Here is a 15,000-nt window from a genome sequence, read left to right on the forward strand (position 1 = left end):
TCGGTGAACACAGGCTCCCCCTGTGGCGCCCTTTGGGGAACACAGATGCAACACACACACACACACACACACACACACACACACACACACACACACACACACACACACACACACACACACACACACACACCACACTGTAGAAGACAGAGTGTAGCATTCAAATGCATGAGTGTAGTTAGTGGTTCTCAAACCTGTGGGCCCGGGGACCCACAGGTGGGCAACGAGGGTATTGCAAGTGGGCCTCCAAATAATTGGCGCGACACTAAGATTTGAAGGATGATGTAACATGTTGCATGTTGCACAAAATCATATCTAATTCCCACATGTAACATGATTGTGGAGCACACTAACATTGTAAAGAAAATGTTTCAAAAAGTAAAAGAAATTAGCAAAAATAGCCATTTTCAAGCTCACAACATGAAGCAATAAGGGGTCATCAATATGTCCGTACACGGACAAATGAGTCCGTGGCAAAGACTTGGTCTTGTCCGTGGCAAATCTTTGGTTTACACACCATTATAATGTTCTTATTTTGATCATAAGACCCAAATACTGAATGTCAAGTCCTGAAGACTTGAAGTCTTCAGGTTTTCTTTAGAATATGTATGACTCTGATTTACTATGACACTATATATGACACATTAGGAGTCCTACTAGTACTAGTGGTTCTCAAATGTTTTTAAGGACCACCATAACTCCATTTGGTTCCATTTGTACACTCTCAGAATTACAGACCTAGTGATTCAAGGCTAGCTCTTTATGTGTTTCTGGTAATATTGCTGTCCACTCATTTTTTATGTCTGTGGCAAAAAAATATATTTTGACCAAAATTTCCACCACAAAACCCATTCCACATAACTGCTGCATAGTATACAGTCTTTTCCCATACAGCTTTTGAATCAGCAATGGTACAAAGTCTGTGGAGCTCCCTCTGGTGGAATAACTGTGTACATCACTAACTTTAGAAAAGTATTTAAAGAAGAATTTCGGACTAGCCTTTTCCTTACCTTTATATGATGTTATGATGTCCTATAGGACGAGTGGTACAGTAGAAGAACTCCATCCCGAGTCCACCACAGCTAAAAACCCGAGCGGACGGTCCGTGCGCTAGATCGCATATTTTTTATCACGATTGTATTCCTTTTTTATTTATTTATATCTGACGTTCATATTGACAGAAACAAGCCACAGTGTTTGCACATAATGCAGGATGTCGAGTGAACCAAAACAAGCGCTCCCCTAAACAATTGGCTTGCTGACTGGCTTGGGAATCGCTTACACACGGTTGTCCGGGAAGAAAATAAGATAGATGAGATGTGTTGGCTCCACGTGGATGGTGAAGAGACAATAATTTATTTATCATCATCATCATCATCAGAACACACACATTGCAGAGGCGTTCATGACTTATACCAGTTGCAAATCTATTGTCTGTTATTGCTCTCCATTTCTATTGACTTCATTCACTAAAGCCAAGCTTGTCCTGTTTTCTGTTGTCAGTCTTTTTTTTTGTATTAATACAAATGTACCAATATTCCATTTATTTAATTTAATTAATTTCTTTGATTAAGAATAATCATTTGGAAACCCATGTCAAAACATCACATTGTCATATTTAAACAACACAACATCCTTCTATGTACAGCCATGAAAGAGTGGCATGGCATGTGATTACCAGTTTTACACCATCTCTACTGTCTGCCTCCCCCTCTCTCTCTCTCTCTCTCTCTCTCTCTCATACATATTCATAATCTCTCTCTCCTCATCTTTCTGTCAGATTGATGTCATTCAAAATGTCTCTGTAATCCTCAAAGTGTGATTGTTAATTCCTTGTGTCAATTACGTTTCTATCGTCAGTCAATCAAAGGTTGTGATTCAAAACAGAAGTGCCGGGTTTTCACACAGAGCGCCTTCTGAGACACACACACACACACACACACACACACACACACACACACACACACACACACACACACACACACACACACACACACACACACACACGTGCGATTCCTCCTTCTTTCCACTTATTCCAATTGACTGTCTTATTATTGACTGTTATATTGAGACTATTCCGCATCGGGGTGTTTGGCTATTGTTTGACTAGACAAAAGTACTTGATTTAATCTCAAAGATATCCAAAAGATGTTTTGATGGGGAAAGGTATGATCTCATACTTTGACTTTGTCACGATCCGCCTCTGTTGAGCGTCGGGGTAATTACGTCTTTGATTACACTTTTTATCAGCCTCTCTCCCTGCAATACTCCCTCCCTGTGTACGGCTCTGGCTGAGGGTAGAGTGATAAATGACTGCTTTAACCCTTTAAGACCGGGAACGCATCTGTGTCATTTTAGAGTTTAGCTATATAGTCGTTATTTTATACTTTGGCTATTTATTTATTTTTATTGTGAAAATTTGAATATATATATTATTTTAGAGCAAACATTTTTAACTCAAATCTTTGCTTCTGGGGGGGGGGTTCCCTGGAACAACGTATTTTGAGATGGGGGTTCGCAGCCAAATACATAACATTTTGGGGGTCCTTGACATGAAAAAGGTTTGAGAACCACTGATATTATAGCAACATACATTAGAAAAAAAAAACTGTTAGGAGAAGACATTTGAAGAATGCCCAGAAGCAAAGATTTGAGTTAAAATATTCGCTTTAAAAAAATACGTATTCAAAGATCTGCACACCTTTTCACGATTTTTCAAAAAAGTAGCAGATCTACAAGCTCATAGCGCGGCACTCGGTGCCGCGCTATGAGCTTACACATCTGCTATTCTTTAATAGCCAAATAAAATTTAAAAAATAACACAGATGCGTTCCCGGTCGTAACGGGCTAATTGTTTCTAATTGACAATTGTGCCGAAAGACTCTGTTATGAAACACGGGCAATTTAGTAACACTGATACACTGTAGCGCCTTATTAATTCTCTGCCGTCTGGTTATTGAGTGCCACACTTCTGCGATGGAGTCCGTCTGTGCAATCACAGGCCGCCTGAGTAACAATGTCTTCCACACATGACAGTGTGCCAGTTTAAAATGCCAAAACATTTCACTTTCTCCTTTCCCTGTGTTCAAACACTTCACTGCTGATTGTTCATAATTGTTGGGGATGTTAAAGTGTAATCTGGGTTGATTCAGCGTGCCCTGTAAGGTAGCTGTATCAGAGATGATATATGAATGTGTTACGTATAGTCTTAACCCATTAAGACCGGGAACGCATAGGCTAAAGACTTAGACAGGGGCCATTTTCGAATTGCAGCCTCCTGAAGGTGCATCTTTAGGGCAGTTTTGAAAGTGAGTAGGGTTTTACACTCCTTTACTCCTTTTGGTAGGGCATTCCACATTTTTGATGAATAGCATGAGAACAAGTTCATTCCCTTTGTTGAGCCAAATCTGGGTTGAACATGATTCGTGGAGCTGCCTCTGGTGTTATGATCGTGGACTTCATTAACTCGCTATGAGGTATACAAGCTCATAGCGAGTGCCGTGCTACGAGTGCCGTGCTACGAGCTTGTAGATCTGCTTTTTTTTTTTTTTTATCTTGAAAATGTGTGCAAATCTTTGAATATATATATTTTTTAAAGCGAACATTTTGAACTCCTATCTTTGCTTCTTGTCTTCAAAATCCTAACAGCTTCTTTTTTTTATATGTTGCTATAATATCAGTGGTTCTCAAACCTTTTTTCATGTCAAGGACCCCCAAAATTATATTGTATTGTATCCCCATCTCAACATATTATTTTCCAGGGACCCCCAGAAGCAAAGATTTGAGTTAAAAATGTATATATACATACATATATTTGCACACATTTTCAAAAAATAAGCTATGATGAGCTTGTATATCTGCTATCTTTGAATAGCCAAAGAAATCTAAAAATGACACAGATGCGTTCCCGGATTGAATGGGTTAACGTAGGTATGTTTATCATTAGGGTCGTTTATGACGGTGTGATATTATTGGATGATAAATCCTCTGCTTCTACGCTGTGATGGTGAACCATTTGCATACATATTGTCTCACACCTTTTAGATAGGCTTTCTCTTTCTCTCTTTCTCTTTCCTTATGTCGTACGTCCCTCTAATGAAAAAGCCTCCAAAGGCGCATTTAACCCATTCAATCCGGGAACGCATCTGTGTCACTTTAGATTTCTTTGGCTATTCAAAAATAGCAGATCTACAAGCTCATAGCGCGGCACAGAGTGTCGCGCTATGAGCTTGTAGATCTGCTATTTTTTGGAAAAACTAATCGTGAAAAAGTGTGCAAATCTCTGAATATATATATATTTTTAAAGCGAACATTTGGAACTCAAATCTTTGCTTCTGGTGGTGGGGGTCCCTGGAACAAAACATCATTTTGGGTGGTCCTTGACATGAAAAAAGGTTCAGAACCACTGATATGATAGCTACATAAGTAAAAAAGAAAAACAAAGTTTAGAAGAAGCAAAGATTTCAGTTGCTTTAAAGAACTATTCAACGATTTGCACACATTTTCACGATTTTTCCAAAAGAAATAGCAGATCTACGAGTGTCGCGCTGCGAGCTTGTAGATCTGCTATTTTTTGAATAACCACAGAAATCCACAATGACACCAGATGCGTTCCCGGTCTCAATGGATTAATGAAAAGAGGAAACGATAGGAGAGGAGAGGAGAGGAGAGGAGAGGAGAGGAGAGGAGAGGAGAGGAGATGACAGTCTGGGTCAAGACAGAAGATGAAAGGAGAGGAGAGGAAGGTTGGTGGTGGTGAGAGATGATAGATATACCATGGGGGAGAAGTACGTGTTAGCCTGTAAAAAAAAAAAAGCCTCTTGACTGCAGATTGGACACTAGGACATTGTCTTCATGTATAAGGCCCTTCACACAGAAGGCAGATGTTCTCTCGCGGTCGCGTGTCTGTCCCCTTTATACCGCTATGTTCTGTTGTCCATGCTTTTGTCGAGTCAGCGGGTGATTACGGCACTCTCTCATCTCTCCATTCTCTGTGAAAACAAAGTAATAATGACACGGAAAAGAGAGCGAGAGTGACCCTTCACACGAACGGTATACGGTGTAGCTAGGCGGCTACGTCAGGTGCAACCGCGCGTACGCGGTGGCAGTTATACGGTAGCTATAGCTTCAATGATAATAGGCTGATTTATCCCTTTCAATCCGAGAAACGCATCGGTGTCATTTTAGATGTCGGCTATAGCCGTTGCTTTATACTTTGGGCTATTTTTGGGGAAAAATCATGAACGTTTTGTGCAAATCTTTGAATGTATACATGTTTTTAAAGCGAACGTTTGTAACTCAAATCTTTGCTTCTAGGGGTGCCTGGAACGAAATATTTTGAGATGGGGGGGGGGGGGGGGGGGGGGGGTCCACGACCAAATACATAATCTTTGGTGGGACAGGAATAAGTTTGAGAACCACTGATATTATAGCAACATACGTGTTTCAGATAACTAGATGCGTTCCCGGTTTGAATGGGTTATTCAGAGATTCAATTGAACTCGGACTGTTCAGCCGTCAAGTTGTTCACCTGGCTTCACACTTCATGGTCCTGTCTGAAGCCATGTCATCTTCTTGGATAGGCCAGTCTAACTTCAACTTAACTCACTTTTTGCATTTATTCCACAGTGGTGCAATTTTGAGGTATTTTTTACTTTACTGGAGTATTTCAAATTGTCTGTACTTTTACTTCTGAACAAGTAAAACAAACCGATCCAACCAATATGCTCATATATGGGCAATCCTATATATTTCATATACTAATGATGGTGCATTTAGTGCTACAACTCTACCATATTTATAAATACAGCCTCAATACAAGCTTTAAGTGTATGTGTGTGTGTGTGTGTGTGTGTGTGTGTGTGTGTGTGTGTGTGTGTGTGTGTGTGTGTGTGTGTGTGTGTGTGTGTGTGTGTGTGTGTGTGTGTGTGTGTGCGTGCGTGCGTGCGTGCGTGCGTGCGTGCGTGCGTGCGTGCGTGCGTGCGTGCGTGCGTGCGTGCGTGCGTGCGTGCGTGTTATTGTGGGGGTGGTGTAGGGTGGTCCTAAATGTCGTATCATTTGAGTTGTTGATGGGTGGGGTCTATAAATACTTCTTGTGTGGGTGGGTTGATAGGGTTGGTGGCTGTACTTATGTATAACTGTTTCTTCATCATTCCTTGTTGTTTTTGAATGTGAAGCTCATTAAGTTTTGCTTGGTATGAAATGTGCTGTACAGATTAAATTGACTTTAGAGCCTAACAACAATGGCACAGTGCATAAAATACTAAGTACAAACGCCAAAACGTTCATCATTAAACCTTTGCCTGGCTATTTTCCCTTTTGCATTAGGAGTGTGTAGGATGCAAAGCATAAACTATGGTCATTAGTAGTAGCCAATAGCTAAGCTGGTATAATGAAACAGCAGTCCAGCAGGGCACAGGAGGACTCAGTGTGCACTATGCTACCTCCCCGTCAGCCATCTACTCTCTCTCTCTCTCTCTCTCTCTCTCTCTCTCTCTGACAAACAGACAGTTATGTAAGAGGGGTGAGCTAAAGGATGCCTCGTCTCCTTCACCACCAGAAATCCTCACAAAGACGCCGATCTGTGGTCAGATAAGGTGTGTAAGCGAGGGATAATGAATGGTGAGCTGGTCTCTTTTCACCCTGTAGGCGGACTCGTCGTCGTAAGGGCTGTCACCATTACAATTGGAACATAATACAATTTACATTTCTGTTAGTTTTTTTAGGGGGCTCCTGCGTGTATTAGGGTCAGGGAGTCAGATGTCATGTTGTCCCGTTCTGGCGGTGGTTGGTCAGGAAGTCTAGCATCCAGTCACACATGCTCGGGTGCAGCTCGAGGTCCCTGAGCTTAGTGTCAAGCTTAGTGTTGAATGCTGAGCTGTTAGTCCATGAACCAAATACAGTACATAGTATTTGTCCTTCAGGTCTCTGTCATCCAGGTGAGAGAGGGCCGTGTGAAGGGCCATGGAAATTGCGCTGTCTGTGGATCTGTTTTGACGGTATGCAAATTGCCACGGGTCCAGCGAGGCAGGCGTATTCTCTCACCGGCCTCTCAAAGCATTTGCTCACTAGGGTTAGGGTTAGGGTTAGTGGTGGAAAAAGTACTACAAATATTTACTTTAGTAAAAGTATCAATGCTGCAATATTTTTAGATTACCATTTTTTAATTCATAGTTCTAACTTTATAACTGTACTTCACTTTGAACATTTAGACGGGACAGTGCATATTAATGAACAGTCAGTACATCATTATGTAAATTATTGCTAATTATTACTGTAATTTCGATTAGCTTGGAATACCCACGTGTGTGTGTGTGTGTGTGTGTGCGTGTGCGTGCGTGTGCGTGTGCGTGCATGAGCATGCTGAGTGGGCCCTCTGTGTTACATAAATCACCATGCATGAGAGTCTCTATGACAGTTACTCCGTAGTTACCTTGACTGGATGCACAAGCAAGGTCTCTGCAGTGCACAAGCTAGAACACAGGTGTATACACACACACACATACACAGCAGAAGTTGGCGAGAGATTCCAGTGTATGGTCGAAACCACTCAATATACAGTAGCGCTCCAGAATGCAGAGTGGAGCTGCCCCTCCCCCTCCCCTTATTCTGCAGGTAAGTTGACATTCTTGACATTTTGGAAAGGTTGAAAGACAAAGTACCTTTGTCTCCTAATAAGGGCGTGCTCTGTACCCCACCAGAATGAGAATACTGGGAGGAGATGGGGAAGGGGGGGGGTTGGGGTTGGTGGGGTTTGACCAAGGTAAGCTAATGAGGATTGGGGGAAGGGTGAGCAAGCAAAGGGGCAGGAATGAGGAGAGGTAGAGAGAGAAAGTGGAAGAGGAGTTGTTGTCCAGTTGAATGAGTTTAAGGGCACACTGCACTGCATCTGAGCTTGCACGCACGCACATGTGGGCAGGTTGGTTAAGTAAGACGTGCTTTCACGTCTTGCCGGTGAAAAGAGGGTAATGTGAACTGATGGCAGAACTTATGTTGAATAACGTTATTGCCAGAATGTAGGACATACTGTACACACATGAAACATAGAGCAATAAAGACAAACAACAACAACAAATTGTACAAACAGTAACACGTGCAAATGACATTATCACAAATGACACATACTATCACATTGTTAAGAAATGTTTTACACACGTCATAGAATCGTTACAAGGACATTTTCATAAGAGCAATGTTGCTATCAATACACGTCTGTCCGACCGATTGTCCGGCTGGAGTGGTCGTCATGTTGTTCTTATCAGCTGTCACAGAGATGGGCTTTCTGTGTCATGGTGACATAAGCATGACAATTCAAAAATAGGTCTTGATGTGAGCATGAATATCTGAATAGGCCATGGCGACATGATTTATAGAACTATACAAAATGATACACGTATGACATGAATTCCATATTCATTTCAGATCTATCAGATGTTTGTGGAAATCGACCAGCATTTCCTCCAGATCGTAGGTGTTGAGCTTGCATCGTACTAGGCTGCGCCTCTCTTCGGTAGAAGGTTCTCATTATTGTTGAGATAAGACCCATTAGAGTCCTGTCATCCACACACTTAAGGATTTAGCTGGATGTGTCTGTGGCGGTACAGTCATTTGTGTAGACTAGAGTAAGTCCAAGAGTGGTGAGCATCGTGGGGGGACACGTGTTAATAGACATGGGGCCCAAACTCACATACTGCTTAATTTCTGTCAGGAAGAAGTTGGTGATCCATTGACAGGTGTTGAAGGGTATGGCTAGCTGAGTTAGCTTATTGTGAAGTAAATTCTAGACCAACAGTGTTGTAGGTGCAGCTGAAATCCACAAACCACATTCTGGCATATCCATGGATATGGTGAAGGCCTGGAGATAACGGGATAATGGTTCTCACAGCCCCCAGTGTCAGAGTGTACTGGCTAGATTACATGGGTTTCATACCCCTCTATTATTATTTTTCCCCCTTGAGTTAGAAGTACAGAAAGTGCTGCTTCTCTGCATGCAAGTGATATTCTTCATCACCACAGGAGCTTGAAACAGAACAGCAAGGTCCCTCCCATCCATCACCTCTCTCTACCCCCCACCTCTCATCTCTCTCTCTCTCTGTCTCTCTCTCTGTGTGTCTCTCAATTAATTACAATTTCAGCTTTATAGAGTTTGCCTGATGACTGGAGTTGAACGAGTTAAAGAGAAAAAATGTTGGCCTCCCTCCCTCTGGTCATCCCTTTATTCTCACACTCTCTCCTTTCTTTCTTTCTTTCTTTCCTCACAAAGTGAAGGACACAACCTTAATGCCAGCTCTCTTAACAAGGGGACAGAACTGTCATCGTGTGAATGACATCCTAAAGGGAAACCCTGGAAATATTTTTTCAATGTTCTCTCCTGTCTCTTTATCTGTCTCTACCTCCATCTTGGGGTCTATATCTCCGTTTCGGTCTGTCTGTCTGTCTGTCTGTCTGTCTGTCTGTCTGTGTCTCTGTCTCTCTCTCTATAAATATTACCTCCTTTGGTTCCATTGGAACACAGGTTCTTATTTTCCTGAATAGTAATGGTTTCTGGACATACAAGATGTCTTCTCTCTCTGTTTCAATTTGATTAGCTTTATTGGTATGAAGGTTCAGAGACAATAATGGCCAACGCCAATTAGGTGTAAATGGTGTACACGTAATTTAAATAACACTAAGAACGATACAACACACGTGATGTGATGAGATGTGAAGGAGAGACAAACAGACAGATGGTGGGTAGAATAATGAGTTTTGTTGTTCAGATGGGTTTCTCTCTCTCTCTCCCTCTCTCCTCTGTTAGCTATCTCTCCCTCTTCTGTCTCCCTGTCTCTCAGTTTCTCTCTCTCTCTCTTTCGCAGTGAGAGCGAGAGGCCCAACTTAGTCACATTCTGTCGCTCCCTGGGAAGATATGGAATCATATTCATACTTCCAGGATCACTCTCCTAGCGACTCGGGAGCCAATATTAGCCATGCGACACATTGTTTTACCCATGAGCCCGTTGCTGTGGAAACGTTGCATAAGAGGGAGCGGGTGAGGCAGAATGCCCCTTGCTGATTGGGAGACAAGATGGAAGATCTCTCTCTCTCTCTCTCTCTCTCTCTCTCTCTCTCCCCAACTCTTCCTTTCCTCTCATCTCTTGTTCTCTCTCTTCTCTCGGTACGCCAACACACCTACTTTCAGTCAGAGTGTCAGAGCAATGGGACTCCAACTGTTCTTCGTGCTGTGTGTTACACCAAGTTACGGTCTGCACTTTTATAGTTAAAAACAATCTGTTGGCATTACATCCAGCCCCCCCCCCCCCCCCCCCCACACACACACACACACACACACACACACACACACACACACACACACACACACACACACACACACACACACACACACACACACACACACACACAAAACACAAATACAATATAACATATTTTTACACAATGGGACAACAGAAACAATTGTATGATTGCACAGTGAACAATATCCATCAACAGAATTGAACATAATTAAACCTGTGATTAAATGTATTCCTTTGCAGTTTGACCTCAGATTTGTGTCTGTGATCACTTATTGTGTTTGAATATAATGTAGCGTATAACACAGTACTTGCTATCATTAATATCTAAACGTATTATTAAAAACCTCAGAATCAATCTTTATTGTCACATCATATTTTAAGTAACATGCTGTAGGTGAAATTCTTTAAGACGGGGTGCCGTGATTTTCAGTGATCCCCCCCCCCTAAAACATCATCATCAGGTATTATGGTTATACTAGGAAGAAGATTCTTTTCAAAAAAGTGTACAGAAATTGTTAAAATTATGTTTTTATGTGGACACGCCTCCAGTTCATTAAGTATACCTGGTTCTCACCTCCTCATGCCCACACCTGTTGTGTTATGATAATGAGGGGGAGGGTATATTTTTACTATGTCACTAAAGGGCTGTTTTTCTATTGGCACGTTTGACCCTCAAGGTTTCAGCCTCCAGGTAGAAACTCAAAATAGTCAGAGAAGACATAAAAGACCATAAAACACCACCAGGGGGCTTAATGAAGTTCTATCAACCTCATAGACACATGAAAAACAGAAAAAGTGCAAAACCATGGCACCACCTCTTTAATTGTGCAGGCTCATCAATGCAGTTAAAAGATACTAGATTAGAGCATAGAAGAGATAAAGTAAAAATGTGGCTAATGTGCATAATGTCCCTGATGATACTTTACGCCTTAGCCACACATGGTCTCTCGTGTATGTCCTGGAGAGGGGGAAGTTCACCTCCAACGATGTGCTGCGCACTTGTCTTGTGTTTTAAGTTGTGCGCTAAGTACTGGGAGCTGATGGTAGGTGTTGCCCTCCACTTAAGCAATCCATGTACCAGGGTCCACACATTAAAGGCAATAGAAACCCTTGTTTTCGGGCCGATATTGACAATAGGCCACTCCTGCCTACTTATTACTTACTTACAGAGACCCAACAATCCCTCCACACTGTCCCTTGTTATCGTCATGATAATAAGGTGTTGGTTGTCTTTATGTAGACATTTCAACACAGTGCACAAAACACACTCGTACAATTGAAACTGTTCAGTGTTGCAGGCAGTATGAAGGTGATGTTCAAAGATCTGTCTTCTGTATTGTTTTGCTCATTAACCCATTCAATCCGGGAACGCGTCTCTGTCATTTTAAGATTTCTTTGTCTATTCAAATCATGAACATTTGTGAAAATCTTTGTATATATATTTTTTTTCGTAACTGTCAAATGTCTTGACAAATGACAAAACTTTTTCATGTAAGGACCCCCAAAATTACGTTTTTGGCCACCGATCCCCGTCAAAATATGTTGTTCCAGGGACCCGCCAGAAGCAAAGATTTGAGAAAAAAAATGTATTTAAAAAAAATATATATATTCAAAGATTTGTACAAATGTTTTTCAAAAAATAGCAGGTCTACAAGCTCATAGAGCGGCACTCGGTGCCGCTCTATGAGCTTGTAGATCTGCTATTTTTTTTATAGCCAATGAAATGTTAAAATGACACACAGATGCGTTCCCGGTCTTAAAGGGTTAAGGTGGTTGCGTATAGAGGAAAAAAGGGATAGGCCGTTCCATGTAATGTCATCACATACTCTAGTAGTATGCTTGCTTCTAGGCCTAAATGATAACGTGTGAACATCTATGAATCTATTATAGGCTCAGACTCGGCACAGACTCACCATCCCTCCATGTGGGAGGCTTCGGCTGGAGTCATCATTGTCTATTCCCCTAAGACGCCATGTTCAAAGCGGCATGACTTGGCCCTCCAAGGCTTCTATTCCAGCAAGGCCACAATGTGTCTACATACTGGGAGAGTAAGAGAGAGAGAGAAAGAGAAAGAGAGAGGGATGTGGAGGGAGGGAAGAAGGGAAGAATGGCCTTGACTCTGGAGACAGAGCGATTTATCTTCGCACTGACTCTCTGCCTAGCAGGAAAAGAAAGGTCCAGACACTCAAAACGAATATAGATTCATTTCAGAATTATACGATTATCATTTACAAGCACCTTGTGTATTGCTGGTTGGAATATAACAATTCATTGCAAAAACATTTTTTTTAAATATATATGTATATATATATTACACACACACACACACACACACACACACACACAGCCTATATCTGTATAGTCCAACACAAAATAAATGTCAAGAATCAAGAAGGTTGGAATTCTAACCGAATATCAGCTTCAGTGTGTTGAGTGAGTCTATGCAGAACATGTATTTCATAATGAGTTTCAGACGTAGCGCAAAGCCAAGAGCAGAGCAGTAGGGGCAGCCCCTGTGTGAGGGAGCTGTCTTAATCCATGTGTTTGCAAAGCACCATCTGCTGGTCTGCTTCAGCTGGGAGCAGAAATATTTGGTTGATTAAGGAGAGGAGCTGTGAAGGATAGCCACACTGTTTCCAACAGTTACACAGGACACACATGCCTCACTTCTGTCAACTGGTGTCTTGGCAGGCGACAGAGGACACACACACACCGATGTGTTCAAATTCTCTCCACACGTGTATATTATACCTTTTTTCTTTCTTTTGTTTTACATTCTTATCTAGGTAGGCCTATTTAACAGACTTACAAAGAGCAATATCAGAGTAACTGACATGAACTCTAGTCAACCAAAAATAGGGTAAGTGGTCAAGTAAATAGAGTGCCTTGCTTCCCTCACTTCTAAAAATAGCACTAGTCACACTGGAAAAGCGTCACTTGGTCAGACTCAGAGCTGCCCACAACCCCGCAAGACATCATGGGAAATGGACACGTCTGACACACCGGCCTGCGTTTCAGAGGCGCTGGCTACGACGCATCTGAAGCTAAATGTCAGTTGAATACGGCTCCCACAATTTAACCGACGCAATTACTTTCATCTTGTCCGGTGTGAACGCACCTTTAGTCTTGTGGACTTTAACAGAATAACAAAAAAGCAATGCTAATTTAGAAAGGTGTCAGCTGTTTGATTATCAACTTCCTACTTAATGTTTTCTGTAAAGCACATTGAATTGCCGTGTTGTTGAAATGTGCTCTCCTATATTAAAACTGCCTAGAGGGTGGGTCGACGGTGGATCAGAATAGCTACACCAGGGGTCATGTGTGGCCCCCAAGGGCCCCAGGGTGCCACAGGCTCCACTCCGCACCAAACATGGCACAAACACTTTTCTGTGTGTGTGTGTGTGTGTGCGTGTGCGTGCGTGCGTGCGTAAATGTGTGTGAACATGGAACAACCTTTTTGTGTATGTATTTAATACAGTATACCTGTCTGTTCTTTAGGTACATCCCTTATTTACAGCACTAACCATGTGTGTGTGTGTGTGTGTTTGTTCCCCCCCGCTAGGTGCAGACCTTGGTGGTCTGATGGACCTGGAGAGCCTATACCGGGGCGTGGAAGAGAGCATCAACCAGACCAGGGCAGGACGCATCCGCAGACAGAGCCCCGACAGGGCCTACAACATCGAGGTGCTGCTGGGCGTGGACGACTCCGTGGTCCAGTTCCACGGCAAGGAACATGTGCAGAAGTACCTGCTCACGCTCATGAACATCGTAAGTGCTGGACACCCACACAGACAGACAAACAGCTGGGCCTATTCTAAAGACACAGGAGAAAATTACTAGTGGTGGAATGCTTTGCCAATGTGAAACACAGAGCAGAGGAGGGGTGATTCATTTTACCATATGAAACCTAGTGTCTGGGGGAAACATTCAGGGAAAATAGCACACATATTGTGACCCGTTGTGAGCTTAGTCAAGCATCCTGACCTGTGAGCAGCTTGTGGGTCCCTTCCCTTCCATTTGAACTATATATATCCTATATATAGCCGGATGATCCCCGCCCGTTCATGTTCGTTCACAATAAAAAAAATACCTGGTCTTATGTTAGAAGCTACAGTACACACACAGCAGGTCTACAGCGTGGGGATCGGATACCTGCATGGGACCTTGAGCCGGGGGTTCCATGGGGTCCCCAGCTAAGTGATGGACAGTTAGGAACCAAATTGACTTTACAGGCTTCAGAGAGAGTGTATAGAACCTGTGGGATGGGGGGGGGGCTGATTTAAGCAGTCACACCTGGCCTGAGTCAAACTAATTGAACTCAGAGCTACTGTAGGTGTGGCTGCACACCTACAGTATATCGATCGAGTTGATTAGTACACATGCGATACACACTTTGCATTCAGGGTGAGACTGAGAGACAGCTGTCATGACAGGTTACGTGTACAGTATGTGCTCTTTCAAGTGTGTGTGGCCCTATGCATGGCAGCCATATTGGCAAGACTTTTATTGGACCACTTCTGAACAAAGCCCTAATTAGTTTAATTGGTAACACCTGTGAAGGAAGTAATACGCGGCTCAATTTCTTGCCAGTATGGCTGCCGTGCAGCCAAGGTGTTAGGATCACAAAGCACTTTGAATTTCCATGCACACACACACTGCTTGCCATGCCTCACAGTGCGATAGATAGCCACAAGGAAGAGTTAAACTGTACCTC

The 15,000-nt window shown here is 42.6% G+C and overlaps 1 protein-coding gene across 3 annotated transcripts in view; it reads left to right on the forward strand.

Annotated features, from left to right (window-relative positions):
- Positions 1 to 15,000, forward strand: part of LOC311033738 (A disintegrin and metalloproteinase with thrombospondin motifs 2) — a 154,278-nt gene that overhangs the window by 94,683 nt on the left and 44,595 nt on the right. For all 3 annotated transcript variants that reach the window (XM_084041359.1, XM_084041361.1, XM_084041360.1), the window contains exon 4: positions 13,849 to 14,054. In XM_084041359.1, coding sequence (XP_083897485.1) covers positions 13,849 to 14,054 — 206 coding nt within the window. The remainder of the gene's footprint in view (positions 1 to 13,848; positions 14,055 to 15,000) is intronic.

Source organism: Gymnoscopelus microlampas (assembly GCF_963454915.1).
Source record: "Gymnoscopelus microlampas genome assembly, chromosome: 18".
Classification (NCBI taxonomy): Eukaryota; Metazoa; Chordata; class Actinopteri; order Myctophiformes; family Myctophidae; genus Gymnoscopelus; species Gymnoscopelus microlampas.